The 15,062-nt window shown below is 41.6% G+C and overlaps 1 protein-coding gene across 1 annotated transcript in view; it reads right to left on the bottom strand.

Moving 5' to 3' along the window:
• The window catches only part of PDZD3 (PDZ domain containing 3), a 316,510-nt gene that overhangs the window by 78,858 nt on the left and 222,590 nt on the right, over nucleotides 1-15,062 (bottom strand). The window contains exon 4 of the mRNA XM_044079455.1: nucleotides 9,113-9,324. Within this exon, the coding sequence (XP_043935390.1) occupies nucleotides 9,113-9,324 (212 nt within the window). The remainder of the gene's footprint in view (nucleotides 1-9,112; nucleotides 9,325-15,062) is intronic.

Here is a 15,062-nt window from a genome sequence, read left to right as displayed (position 1 = left end):
TGTGTATATTTATATATATATATATATATATATATATATATTTATATATATATATATATATATATATATATATATATATATATATATATATATATATATATAAAATATATATATATATATATATGTGTGTGTGTGTGTATATATTTTACACACACACACACACACACACACACACACACACACACACACACACACACACACACACACACCAGTATATTATTACTTGTTGACCATACTTAACAGTGAAACACATTACATTGCTGCAAATACGTTGACAACACAGAGGATCAACAATGCACATTATCTGGCAACGACTCACAAGTAATAAGCAAAAAAAAAAAAAAAAAAAGAAAAAAACACCACTAATTTGCAGACAGACACTGTGTGCATAGTGGCACTGTTAGGGGAAGAATGTTTAGAGCCATAATGTCTAGAGCTGGGGTTAGGGGCAGGGATAGGGATCATAGGTTCATAGGTCGGTACTAGGCTATCATCCCAAGGGCCTAAGTAAGCCTAGCCAACATGGTTCCCTGGCTTATGCCACCCAAGAAAGTTAATTTCCTGTGCCCCTGTCGAGCAGAGCCACAGAAGTGATCCCTGGGGTGTATTTCCTATTTCCCATCCACTCATCAAGATTTTTCTTGAAGAGTGCTAATGAGGAACTTTGCTTGATATAGATGGGTAGCTTGTTCCAGAGTACAGGAAGTCTCTGGGACAGGAATCTATCCCTCCAGCATGTCCTGTTTATTGTGATGACAAGGTTTAGGTCCCTAGAGCGTGTAGCTCGGAGGGATTGAGGTTTTTTTAAGTGAAGCATGTCCAACAGCTCTGGGTTTAACATAGCTTTATATGTTAGGCAGAGATATGCTACAGAGTAAAGCTGGAGTTTTTTGAGACAGTCAGTATAGGGCATCTGTTTGAGGCCAGTAATCCTCTTTGTGAGGTACTTCTGTGGCCTTTCCAGCTGCTGCAGATGACTTGTGAGGTACATTCCAAAAGTGGCATTGTACTCTATAATGGGTCTAATGAGTGCTGAGTAGAGGGGAACATTGACCTCTTTTTTCCTGGATGAGAACTCTTTTGTAATGAGGTGTGCCACATAGAAGGATTTCCTGACTACTGTGACGATGTGATTATCAAAGGAGAGACTACTGTCTACCTGGGTCCAAAGGTCTCTTATCACACATCTGGCATTAAGTAGACTGCCGTTTACGTGGTAGTTCATGGGTGCAGACTTTTTATCAAAGGGGATGACAATTCACCACTAAACAAGACAGGCAGACAGATAGAAACACACACACGCACACACACACACACACACACACACACACACACACACACACACACACACACACACACCAAAACTCAATCATTCAAAAACATCTGTCCCCATCCCTAGTCCTTACATTAACTGTAACCTACAAACACTCACTCTCTGTATCCCACTCACATTCACGTGCATGCACACAAACACACACACAACTGAAACTTTCATTATGAATTATATGCTGAGATTAATTCCTGGGGCATGTGTAGTAAGGTGTCAACATGCGTAATGTCGATCAATTTGCTTTGACATTATATGTATTGACATATATGGTATTCAATCAATTTAAGTAATTACATATAAAATATATATAAATATATACACAGACATAATACATACTTATTTATATATGTATGCACACTTATATATATATATATATATATATATATATATATATATATATATATATATATATATATATATATATATGGATTTGTGTATGTATACATACACTACAAATGCTTGCATTCTTTATATGTACACATACTGGAAAGTATTTGAAATATAGACTTGCTGACTGCTGAGAAATAGGGGTATTCAGAAAAAAATAGTGCACTGAGTTAGGCAAAATAGTTTGGTGAATGGAGACACTCAGGGAGGGGGCTATTCAGAGACATGTAGCATGACTGCACTCATAGGAAAATAGCAAGAAATGCATCATATGAAATGACTGCATAATGACATGCACATGACTGTAAACATACTAATAAGCACCATCACATGTGCAAATGATGAAATAAAACATGGAAGCATTATTCAAAGAAAGTATAAAATTTGCAACATGACCCACAGTGATCGACTTATTGGAACACCATAATTTCTCAATGAACAGGTGCACACTTATACTAAGATCCTAGGGGCAGCACCTTTTTTATTTGGTTAGCATATGTTAGTGGCCACCTTGGAAGCAAGTATCTAATTTGGTGCATGCTGCCACCCTCCATGTTCATAGGTTCATAGGTGTGTACTAGGCTAATGGCCCTGGAGCCTTTACAAGCCTAGCCCATAGGATTACCCTGGCATCATGCCACCCGACCTTAGTTCCCAGTGCCTCTGTCAAGTAGAGCCACTGGAGTGATCCCTGGGGTGAATTTTCTATTTCCCATCCACTCATTAAGATTTCTCTTGAAGAGAGCCAGTGAGGTGTGCTGTTTGACATGTATGGGGAGTCTATTCCATAGCATGAGCAGTCTCTGGGTTGTGAACCTATCCTTCCAGCATGTTCTGTTGATTGTGGTAATGAGGTTGTGGTCTCTGGAGTGTGTAGTGCGGAGGGATTGGGATTTCTTTAGATGCAGCATTTCTAACAGAGCTGGGTCAGACATGGCTTTGTAAATCAAGCAGAGATCGCCTCTAAGTAGGCGATATGAAACAGAGAATAGTTGGAGTTTTTTGAGTCTGTCCATATAGGACAAGTGTTTAAGGCCTAGAATCCTCTTTGTGAGGTACTTTTGTGGCCTCTCCAGTTGTTGCAGGTGCCTAGTAAGGTACATGCCAAATGGTGCATTGTACTCGGTGATTGGCCTAATGAGGGAAGAGTAGAGGCAGACAATTACCTCTTTCTTCCTGGATGCAAAACCCTTAGTAATGAGATGTGCCACATAGAAGGACTTTCTGACCACAGTGGCAATGTGGTGGTCGAAAGAGAGGTTGCTGTCAACCTGTGTTCCCAAATCTCTTAAAACGCCTTCTGTGTTCAGTGGACTACTATTGATGTGGTAATTCATGGAAACTGTTTTTTTCCCAAAGGGGATAATGACACATTTTTTGGCATTGAGCTTAAGGCCATGGTTCTGACACCAGTTGTTGGTCTCAGTGAGGTCATTCTGTAGGATGTCAGCATCACTTGCGGAGTTAATAATGGCTCCCAACTTGCAATCGTCTGCGAACTTTGTCAGCCAGAGTCCCTTTGTGTTGGCCTGGACTTCAGAGAAGTATATACCAAACAGGAGAGGACCCAGGACTGAACCCTGTGGGACTCCACTCACGACTAGACGGCAGTCTGACTTGGAGTCAGCTACTTTCACACTGTGGGTTCTATCTGTGAGCCAGTTTGCAACCCACCTAGTGATATAGGGGTTGATGCGTAGCTTACTGAGTTTTCTATGATTCCTGAGTGGGAATGGTATCAAAGGCCTTGGCCAGATCAAGGTAGGCTATGTGAACCACCTTGCCTTCATCCACAACTCTGGTGACTGACTCAAAGAAGTTGATCAAGTTGAGCAGGCATGATCTACCCTTCACAAAACCAAACTGTGTGGGATCCAGAGTTTGGAAATTCCCTATATCCTTGTTTATTAGATCCATGATGATACATTCCATAGCTTTGCATATCAGACTCGTTAGGCTAATGGGGCGATAGTTCCAAGGGTCTGTAGTCGCTCCTCCTTTGTGGAGAGGGATGACTGTGGCATTGCGCCATTCGGTAGGGACAAAGCCTGAGGTGAGGCTGTGACTGAACAGGGCACACAGGTGAGGTGCCAGTTCACTCTGTAGTTCATGTAGAACACAGACAGGGATATTGTCAGGTCCCATAGAAGCTGTATTCTTGGCCTTGGACAGTGCTGTTTTAACCTGTGCAGCAGTAGTGATGGGTGCCTGGCAATCTACTGTTAATGTGATAGGTCTTTTGGGAGGGGAGAGAGGTGTAAAGTTGGCACTGAATCTGTTGGCCAGTATATTGGCAATATCTGTTGGCTCGGTATAGGAGGTACCATTGTGCAGTAGCTCAGAGCAAATCTAGGTATTGCCATGGAGATTCTTTGCATAACTATAGAAGTACTTGTAGTTGTCTTTACTATCTGCTGCAATTCTGTTTTCATAGCTAGCTTTAGAGGATTTGTTGAGGGATCTCAAGTTTTTGTTAAGGCTGTTAAGGGGGTTTACCTTATTCTGCATACGTTTCCTCCTTCTGTTGTAGAGTTTGTTTATGGCAGGAGACCACCAGATTGGCTTCCTATTTTTGGAGGAGAGTGTCTTCATTCTATTGGGTATGGCAAGATCCATGCATTTGTGTACGTGCTCGTACAGTGCATTGGTGTATGATTCGACAGTCATGCAACTATTCTCCATTTGCATGGGTGCCATGAAGTTAGTCACCTCTGTTTTTAGGAGCCCAAAAGTTAGCTTTGGAGAAGTTTTTCATGGTGGTTACCTTTGCAGGGGGTGGGAGGGATATGGATTTCCAAGATGATTAGTTTGTGGTCAGATCTAACCAGGGAGGAGTTGACTATTGGTGTAGAGCAACGGTCGCCCATGTTAGTAATGACCAGGTCATGCTGCGGAATAATTTGTCAGGTACTGAAATGCCATCAGCTCCAGGACTGGGACATAGCTGATCAATGACATGAGAACAGAAACATCATACTAGACTAGGTAGATGTGCCATCCTCACATGAGATCAAGGGGGATGTATGGACTGTTTGTCCAAGTGGACTTGGACATTTGTATAACATTAACCTTCCTTGCTATGGAGATTTTTCAATGTCTGACTATGGAGAAGCTGTCTTCAACCACACGAATGCAAGAGTTCCTATATGTGATTCTGTTGCATGTGCAGTAATATAATTGGTTTCCACAGACAGCAGAGGAGAGACTATGTAGGTGTTCTGTGAAATAACACATTTCCCTGAGGTCCTGGGGACAGTGTGGCTATCTCAGGAACAGTGTATACCATCTGTGCTTAGCAACAGTGCACACTTTATATTCAGCCATCTCCTTCCATGACCATGCCAGCCAGTTCTCAACAGCCACAGGAATGCACTAATGGATGCCAAGTAGGTTGCATTGCCTGCATTCCCTGCAGTGGTTGAGGGTTTTCACTGAGGCCATGCAGCACACTAAGCAGATCTGACATGGTCTTATTAGCATCCATGTGAGTCTGAATCATAGACCTGCACAATTGCTGACTGATGCCTAGAGTAACACCCAGGTAATGGAATACTCTGGTCTCATAATGCTGATGGGCACCAACATGCCCTACTCCTGTGTGTTTACACCTGAAAGATGGTGTGGCCCCTAATACTGCTTTTGTTGGTGCAGATATGCATTAGGTCCATCAGGGAGGGTCTGACAATGCTTTGTATGCCAGGCATAGATCTCCCCTCAACAGCTTGTAGGAGACAGAATACAGGGGTATGGCTTTGAGGGGGTCTACATGACATGTTGCTTATACCTTACATTCTTTTAATGAGGAATCTATATGGACATTCCGGTTGTTGGATGTGCCTGGTTAGGTACATAGCAAAGAGGGAATTGCACTCAATGATAGGTCTGATGAATGCCAAATATAGTGGAACATGACCTTCTTGGACTTAGATGCCATACCTTTGTTTATAAGTTGCACAACACAGAATGATTTCCTCACTACTGTAGACACATGATAGCCAAAGGCTAGATTACTGTCTGCATGTTTCCCCAAGTCTCTGACTACTGGGTCACCTTTTAGGGGTGTGTGTTGTCAATATGATAGTTACCAGAGGAGGTTGACTTTCCAAATGATACTGTTATGCATTTCTTGACATTTAGTTTTGAATGAGAGAAATGCAGAATGGTATGACTGAGTAAACTCTGAAAGGTGCTAGGCAATGTCCTGTGGTAATGGAATGTGCTACTACAGATTGTATACATCTCTCACAGGTACTCTAGCAGTTGTACCTTGTGGTGCATGTAATTTCATTTGCAGTCCTGATGTTTCTGAGTGATATAAATGCATTCATGTGAGTAAAATGGGCAAATATGCTAGGCAACGTCCTTGAGGAATGGCATGTCCACTACTCACATAGGCCATCCTCAAGAGACACTTGACTAGCCTGGCTCCCACATATAATCCACCACCGGGTATTAGTGTTCTCTCATTGTCATCACTGAGGGGTAGCAGTACTTCTCAGTGTCTATGAGCTTCTGCTGTGGTGGGGGTTGCATCCCCAGTCACTGATCCAGCACTGGCTATGTCTTGGACTTTGGTCTTGGTATGGAGGATCATGTCACTGTCCATGCTATGCATCTGCACCAGTGTCCTACTGTTTTCACTTATTACATTGTTGTCCTGCCTGTTCCCAAAACACCTGGTCTGCTTTATCTTGCTCCATTATTCTGTCATGCTTGTATGGGCTACACCTGTGGGTACATATGCAGATCAGTGTTGGTATGCAGGACTATCTTTTTCATCCAGTGCCTGTCACCTTGCTGCCCCAGCACCCCTGGGGAGGGCACATCCCCTGGTGCTGTTGTGAAGTAGCTCTTCTGACATGGTATCATAGTAGGGTAGCTGCGGGCATCTGAGCCACATTTACTGCCCCTTGCACCACTGCCAACAGAACAGAGTTGTGCCCATTTGTAGTGCAGACCCAGCATTCCATTTAGCCATTTGCCTGCATGATGTCTGTGTGCCGACACAACATTGTGAAGATAGTCTCACTGCAGGAATAAAACTCATCCTGCCAGTTCCCTGCACCCTGCTGTGCCTTTGCTGGTTGCATACCCCCCCCCCCACCCAGGAATGCAACCTGTCCTACCTATTCCCTGTGCTTCGGCTGGATGCACCCCCACAGGACTGAAACTTGTACTGCTTGTTCCCTGTGGTATGTCAGTTTGAACCCCCCCTCCCCACGCACAAATATACATATACATCATGTCAGACTCCTTGTCTTGGCAAGCGTAGTGTTAGCACACACATTGTACCACTGTGTAACTTTGTGTGTGTGGCAGCCATTAACCCTTGAGCTGTCATTTTCCTTATATGTCAGTATACTAAAGTATCCACTTTCTTCATTATTCTGTTTTGCTCACTGTAATGCAGTTTCCCACAAAATGACAACCATACTTTTTATTGCTCTGCATTAGAGTTCATAGTCCTAAGGAGATGATTTAGAGTGGTTATGTCTGAATTGTGCCAATAACAAGTTATCACCTCTAGTCAGTGCGACATGGCCTGGTCTGGCTCATGAACAGGTACTGAGATTAAATATAGGTGTGTGTCTGTGCAGCCTGACTCTGCTATACAGATTTACATTACACTCGTGACTGTAGCATCGCACTGTTCAGCTGTCTCTTAAGGCTATGCTCAAGCATGTTGCCCATAAAGGTTGTGTACTTATGTGCAGCCTGGCAACACAAATGTTACCCTTACCCACACAGATGGATTCTAGATAATTTTATAGCTGGTAAGAAATTGTGCATATGTTAGTAAATGGAGTAGTTCTAATTTGCTATTTATCAGAAAACCCTCTTTTTTTGAGGAACAGACCACAAATATAAGGCCATAATATGGGTAGTCTGCAAAGTTCTGGACAGGTGAGAAATATGAGCCAGACCTTCTCCACCAATGAGAAGAAAAGCTGAGAGAGAGCCAACCTTCATATTCCAGTAATAGTTGTGTTTCTGCTGAGTCACTTTTCAGTAGGCCTGAGAAGTATAGTTATACATGCCTTGCACTGTCATGGGTATTAGCCTGCCAGGGGGAGGGTGGGGGATAGGGGGAATTTACTGTGCTGCTGCCATGCTGTATTTGTGCTTAATCTGTTTATTAAATCACTGAGCATTGTTTTTGCATTGTAGTGTTTAGCCATTGCTTATTTGTTCATCTGCTTTGTAGATAGTTTTTGCACATTTTTACCAGGCTGCTGTCCTAAATTGTGCTAGTTATACCTGGATTAGCCTTGTTGGTATAACAACTACTTCACCTATTCACCATGTACTGTGTATTTATTTCTCAAGTGAGCAGCATAGGCTTCTCAACAGACAGTTTCACTGAGGGGCACTCTCATCATGAAGTTTGTTTGCTGGTGAGAACTGAAGTGGACTGGTGGCTTCATGCCCATATGGGCAGCCTGGAGCACCTCTTCACGCAGCTGGTAGAGTTCATGTAGGCTGCCATTTCCAACCAGTGGACCACCAGTGGCACCTTACCTGCATGCTCATGTTCGAAAGTCATGTGACAAGGCTTAGCACTGTCCACTCACTTGAGTGGTGACTGTATGTCCAGAAATGCAAGGCTTCATTATGCAACCCTGTCCCAGGTATGTCTGCTTAGTGTCATTACTTGTGCAAGCATAAGCCTCATTGGGCAACCTCAACTGTGTAATTTATCACAGTTGGTCACATTATGCTTGTTTCTGACTTCCTCCACACATTGTAAGCATTTTGCTACTGCAGTATTAAATGTAACACTTTTGAAGGGTAGACCCCCCCCCCCCCCCAATAGTTATATGCTATCTTCTAAGGCTGAACTGATCTGGTGAAGGAGAAATATTTGGTTTCATTGCAAAATTGAGTCTAGCAATTTCTCTGAGGATATTCAACCTCAGAACAGCAAGGGTGCAGGGGGTGCAGCAGGAAAGTCCCCCCCCCATAAATGCATGTACTCTACTGGATTTGTTTTCTATACATTTAATTAAGCTCCATTTCATAATGTCTACTTTACTGTTATTTGGTGGTGGTGTTTTGTTTATTCAGTACTCAATGTTTGATAATCCGATTCAGTGAAATGTTTGTTGATTATATGTCATGCTGTCAGTTACAAGATGCTATTAAAACTATATATTTTTGACATGATTTAAAGGATATGTACCCAGAAGTGGTCATCTGATACAGTATTTTATGAAGATCCAATGAACAGGTTCAAGATAATGACGACAAGGCAAAGTGGCCAAATGGTGGCTCCACATTACAAGAGCTGCTGAGACATCAAAAGCCAGTCAGCAGAAAGGACATCATATTCCTCTTGAACTAGTATGTCCAGCGATGGACTATTACATCATCTTGTAGAAAAACATATGACTCTACCTTGAAGTGTTTCATTTCATCTACAAATTCTCCATTTATTTCTACTACTCGGTCACCATCCTGTAGACCACTCCGCTCAGCAGGGCTAAACCTCTCCACCTGGCGGATTACATGACCTTGTGTCTCCAACTCTTGGCGCAGATAAAACCCAAAGCTCTCCACATTCCTTTTGTGTAGATGGCAAACTCTTGGCTTGGAAGAACAAACTGTTTCTGAGAGAAAATTTACAGTTACTGTTCTGACATTCATTATGAATTCAGTGATGCACAATTAATGCCTCTAAATAGCAACATGTAGTATATGTACTGTCCTATATGCTGTTAATTCCCATCCAACCTGTAATGCCATTGTCCTGACTACTGGTTTCTGAATCATTCTGCATTTCTGTCTAGAAAAGTAGAAATCAGGCTGTCTGCAGTTCTGAACGCATAACACATATTTGATTTTGAACAGTATGTTAGTATATACAATAACTTAATTCCCACTCTAATATGGACTCTTTCTTGATTTTACTCCTTGATCTCAGTGTTTGGCATAACCCTGTAAAACACAGTATGTGAAACTTTGTTTCACTTTAACATTCTGCATGGCTATTCATCACATTAAAGTCAGCTTTAATGTACAAGGCATGCTACTGACATTGTGAAATGTATATTCCTTCTCCTTAAAAGCATTGAGTACTGTTGCCACCTTGCTATATCTGTCCCATAGATTTCAGAGAAATACAGAATGGTCTGTATTATAATAGCAGCCACACTGAGCAAACAGATGCACAAAACACATTTCTGCAACTATGTTATTGACAAGAGTGCCCACATCAATACAGAAAGCCCAGCTCAACAGCGTTGCTGTTAATGAGTGCCGATTTGGTTGCCCATAGAATATCCCAAGAGCTATAACAAAATTTTTCATCTATTCAACTTTTTCTCAGTGTTTGAAAAGTTTAAGTAAAATCCCTTTAAATCTGACACAATTAAATGCTACTAATATAAATCAGCATCATGGGCGCCCGCAGGCAGATTTTCTTAATCTAGCTGTGTGACGATGTGTTGAAATCGAAAAATGTACTGGCAAAACTGTACATTTTTTGATTTCAACTTACTTTTTTCTTTTTTTCTGTTAAGCCTGCATCGTTCGGCGGAGCCTGAGATGCTATTGGAGGCTGCAGTCACATGCTGACAAGTGCCTCAATTCCTCCTCAAACTGCATCTCCCTTTGCGACTGTTGACAGTTGGATAGAGTGAGAGAGTTACCCAGATTAAGACAGTGCAGCAGATCAGACACAGTCTAAGAACTAGATAAAAACACACAGCAACAGCGAAATATTAACAGCAACACACCAAACAGCCAATGCCTTTCTTCACTTTATTTAGACCTGGTACCTCGGCAGTTCGCCTTCAAGGATCACATTTGCTTGCTACAAACAATTGGTTTATATAGCACATATCCAAACAATTAAGCAATAATTCAATTGATATAACATTCCTTATTTAAAGTGACCTTATCAATAACAATGTTCTACACATATAGAAAATACAAACAAAAATAATTACCCTAAATTCATTTTAAATAGAAAACTCATTCTTTAAAAGATAGAATTCATTTTATATACCAAAATATTATACATATTAATCAAAAAAATTTTGTATAAACACACACACATCTATATACATATATACACATATTTTTTATTTATTATTATATTTATAATATTGTTTTTAACTAATATTTCTGTATATTGTTACTTATTTTTCTATCTCAAAACGTATTTTCTTGAATGTTAAGAAATGGTTAATATTTATATTTATATTTCATAAATCCATCATATCCCCAATTCTAAATTCAAGCCATGTGGCCTTATGGTATTAAACTTAAGAATCAATTTAGTCTCTAATTCTAATAATTTATTGGTGATGTTATCACCAATACGTACCCATGGTCTACCCAAGACTCCAAATCTTAAACTATCACTGTTGCCCTCATGAATGTCCACAAAATGTTTAGCTACTGGACTGAGTAGGTTCAAATTCCTAATATCTTTTAGATGCTCTAAGATTCTGACTCTGACCATCCTCTTGGTCTGGCCAATATACCAAATATTGGCACAACTGCAGGTTAAGGCATATACTACCCCAATAGATTTACAACTAAAACAATGTTTGGGGGTATGTGTAATGCCATTAATGGAATTAATATTAACAACCTTATCACAAAGACTACAAGAATTACACTTAAATGTACCTGTTTTAACCAACCGTGTAATTCCATCATTACAACAGTTGTGGTTCAAAATATTTTTCAAATTTTTCCCTTTTTGAAAAGAAAAGGTAACATAATGGGGAAATAACTCACCTATGTTGTCATCCTCACTTACCAAATACCAAAACCTTCTAACTATACCAACTAATCTATCAGAGAATGAAGTATACTTGGTAACAAAAAATAATTTTTCTGCATTCTTCTCTGTCAGTGAAGGTCTACAGGTATTATCTTTAAATGTTATGGTATCTTTATCCTTCCCACAGTCTAAGAACTCTTTACTTTAGCTCAGTGAAGTCAGATCATCGGATTCAACTGTGTGTCCTGTGCAGCACTTAAGGTATGTTATTGATCAATTCACATCAAGAAAGAAGCTCCTGGTATTTTTTTTTTTTTTTACACCGAATTAAATCTTGGTGCCAAAATGTGAAAGTGGCGCGCGCACTTGAGACAACTCGTCCTGATGAGAAAATACTATATTTATGCAGGCATTTGTATCTGGGACAGGGTGATTTATTTGTATTTACTAGAAACTGTTATAACTGCAAAAGTTCAGTCTTAGTTACAAAAAATTAATGAAAAGAAAATTTTAATTGTACTTCTTTGCTTTGTTTTTAGAACAATGTAAGTCGTTAATTGCGAATTTGCACTGCACTTTAATGAAACTGTATTTTAACTGCGCACTCTTGCAATCCCTCTAAGTGTGTGTGACTGTGATATATCCGTGGTTAATTTTCTGTCTTGGGCTCTTCTAGTGCTATTATGTGCTCAGTTTCCTCTGTTGTGAGCTGGGAAAAATAGGTAATCAGAAAATTAATGCCTGAAAATCTTAAACTTTACTCAAGGGCTATATAGTCTCCTACTACTAGCGAGTCAGTACAAGAATTCAGGACAAGAACATTCCTCAATGACAAGTTAAATCCTTAAAACAGGACGTAGCTTCGTCACACGCCAGTTATTTTTTGACTCAGGCTTCTGTTGCAGATGACTTCCCGCCTTCTTGAAACAAGAGTGTCAGAGTAGACTGTAACAGCAGTACAGCTGATTGTGTCTGTTGTCTGTCACTGTTTGGGAGGAAATAAATCAAACAATGCATAAGGTAACAGTGAAGAAGAGACCACAGATGCTGCTGGTAGAATAGGGAAACAGTAAATTGCATCCCTGTTCCATCTGAAAGGGACATGGACCCAAAGGATGGTAAACAAGACCTAGTTGTTGACAGTTCAGGCCTGACTGCAGCTGTGCTATGTGTTAAAGAGTCTCTTTATACAAGTTTGGAGATCTTTTCTTCCTGAACTGATTGTTGTCATTGTTCTAAATGCAAACTACAACATCAGTCTTGTTAGAAGTCTATTTTGGCATGGCATGTGACATCGAGTAAGTGTTGTTTATAAAGATTTTATCTAGTGATGGAGGGGAACACTGGGGGAAATACCCAAGGGAGTGATAGCTTGTTGGCATATTATCATCTTCTGCTGTTTGCTCTTAAATGTAATTTAGTTTCCTCAGCTTTAGTCGTAACTTTAGTGTATATGTTTTATTCAGTATGACATCATAGCAGCTTTTGATTATCTAATCTGATATTGTTAATCTTCGTTCATTCCTTACGCATGGGTATCGGTTCCATGCTCGGAACTGAGCCGGCCATTTTCCAAGCTCGCATCAACTTCAAACTCTCAAGCTAAAATCTTACCCACAATCCCCCTCTCCCTGTTACCTCAGATTTTGTTTGCCGCATTGCCATCCAGTCGTGTCAAGCTACTTTTCTTGAGCTAAGTACAGTCAATTGTTGTTTAATTGCTTTACAAATTACTTTTCTGTCAGAAAAGTTGATATTTTATTGTCTCTTGCCCTATCGCATCTAGCGTTCATAATTTCCTCAGGTTTTTTTCTGTCCTTTACTTACCCTTTTTACCGCGAGGTAATTTTCTCCTTACCATCACTGGTAATCCTTTTCCCTTTCTCTTTCATACCTTCGGGTACTCTCTTGTACCATTGTTGATACTTTTCTATTTGTTAATATGGCAGATAAAAAGGGTAGTCCGGGGTTTAAGCGGTGTTCTGATTGTGGACGCAAACTTCCTACTTCTGATGCACACTCTTTATGCGTTTATTGTTTGGGAGCTTCCCATTTATCTGTTGAACCACCTTGTACTATTTGTGAGAACTTTTCTAATAGAATTTTGTTAGAAAGGAAAAACAAGCTGATACTGAAGGGACTTCTAAAATCTCCCTTTTCAGAGGCTATTTCTGGGTTAGAGGTCTCAACCCCTCCTAAAGCCCATAAGAAAATGGATGTTTCTACTAAGGCTAAATTCTTGCCTTCGTCCCCAGCGGGGGACTCTCACCAACCAAAACCTAAAAAGGCTAAAATTTTGGCTCCGGAGCTCTCTCAGTCAGCCCCAATGCTTTCGGTGCCCAGACTTTTGGCACCGAGGCCTTCGGCTCCATTAGTGATTTTGGCTCCATCCTCTCATGCAGCCTTCCACATATCGGCACTGAGAGGCTCCTCGGTTCAGACCATTACCACTGTATTGGCACCGACCGTTCAGTTGGCACAGACCTTGACCGCGTCAGCTCCGAGATCTTCCTTGGAACCGAGGCCTTTATTGTTGACTCCAGTTTTGTCGGTTCCAGCTTCGGCACCGACAACCACTTCGGCACCAATCCCTGTGTCGGTGCAGACAATGACATCGTCACCGGTGACTTCTTTGGTGCAGACTACAGTAGTTCAGTCTTTCTCATCACCGTTGTCCTCATTGCGGTCAGATGAAATGGGCACCGAGTCTGCCTCTTTTGTGGACAGGCCTGTTTCTCCCTCAGTCTATGTGAGGTCCACTAGAAGTCTTTCCGAACATGATGTGTTGTGTCTTGTGGACCAGGCATTCTTGGCCGAGGTATTCCACCCCCCAGAAACTATCCTTCCATGTGAGGTGATCACCCATCTCCAAAGACACCTTCTTATTCTCCACCTTCATTGCCTTTGAAGTCCATGGATATAGTACAGTCTTCCCCTTCTGTGGTTCCCTTTATGGATCTCACTAAGGAACCACAGTTACCTTTATGGCAGGAAGGTTTTGCTATGACCCAGGATGTCAGCTGTGACACGCATAGCTTGCTGCTCCACAGCCATCCAGGGACACTGAGTTGGTAGGCTGAGCCACTTAGGGGAGGAGTGCCCCCTGTCCTAGACATACGCTCCTCTCCGGGTGGACCAGCCTTCCAACTGATGGAGAAGGCTTTCGCTGCTGCTGGCAATACCGGACTGTCTATAACTCTGCCCTCCTCTGGTACACTGGTTTCACAAGTCGCACCTAGCGGACACCGGGTGCAAGGGTCTCAGAACATATTCCTTCAGGAATCCCCTTTTCCATTGTCTTCCCCAGCTTCTCCCGCTGAGGAGGTCCACCAGAAAAGTTTGTGTAAGAGGAAGCACATGGACTCCATGGTGGAGTCCCTCACTGAAGACACAGATTTCGACGAGGGGGAAGGATCCTCTTGGTCACCCTCTGAGGTATCCTTTGGCAACATCCTTGAAATCCTGAAATGGAGAGGTGACTGGCAGCCCTCTAATCTGACCCCTGAGGAATCTGTGTTCCTGCAGGCCTTTCGTGCCCGGCCCCCTACCTCCTGGGTTACTCCATCTGCTGATGAACTTGTCAAGTTCATCGTGCAGCATGCTTGGAAGGCC

The sequence above is a fragment of the Protopterus annectens genome, chromosome 8.part0, assembly GCF_019279795.1.
Source record: "Protopterus annectens isolate FY-2018-M chromosome 8.part0, PAN1.0, whole genome shotgun sequence".
Classification (NCBI taxonomy): Eukaryota; Metazoa; Chordata; order Ceratodontiformes; family Protopteridae; genus Protopterus; species Protopterus annectens.
This window is presented reverse-complemented; position numbering and strand designations above follow the sequence as displayed.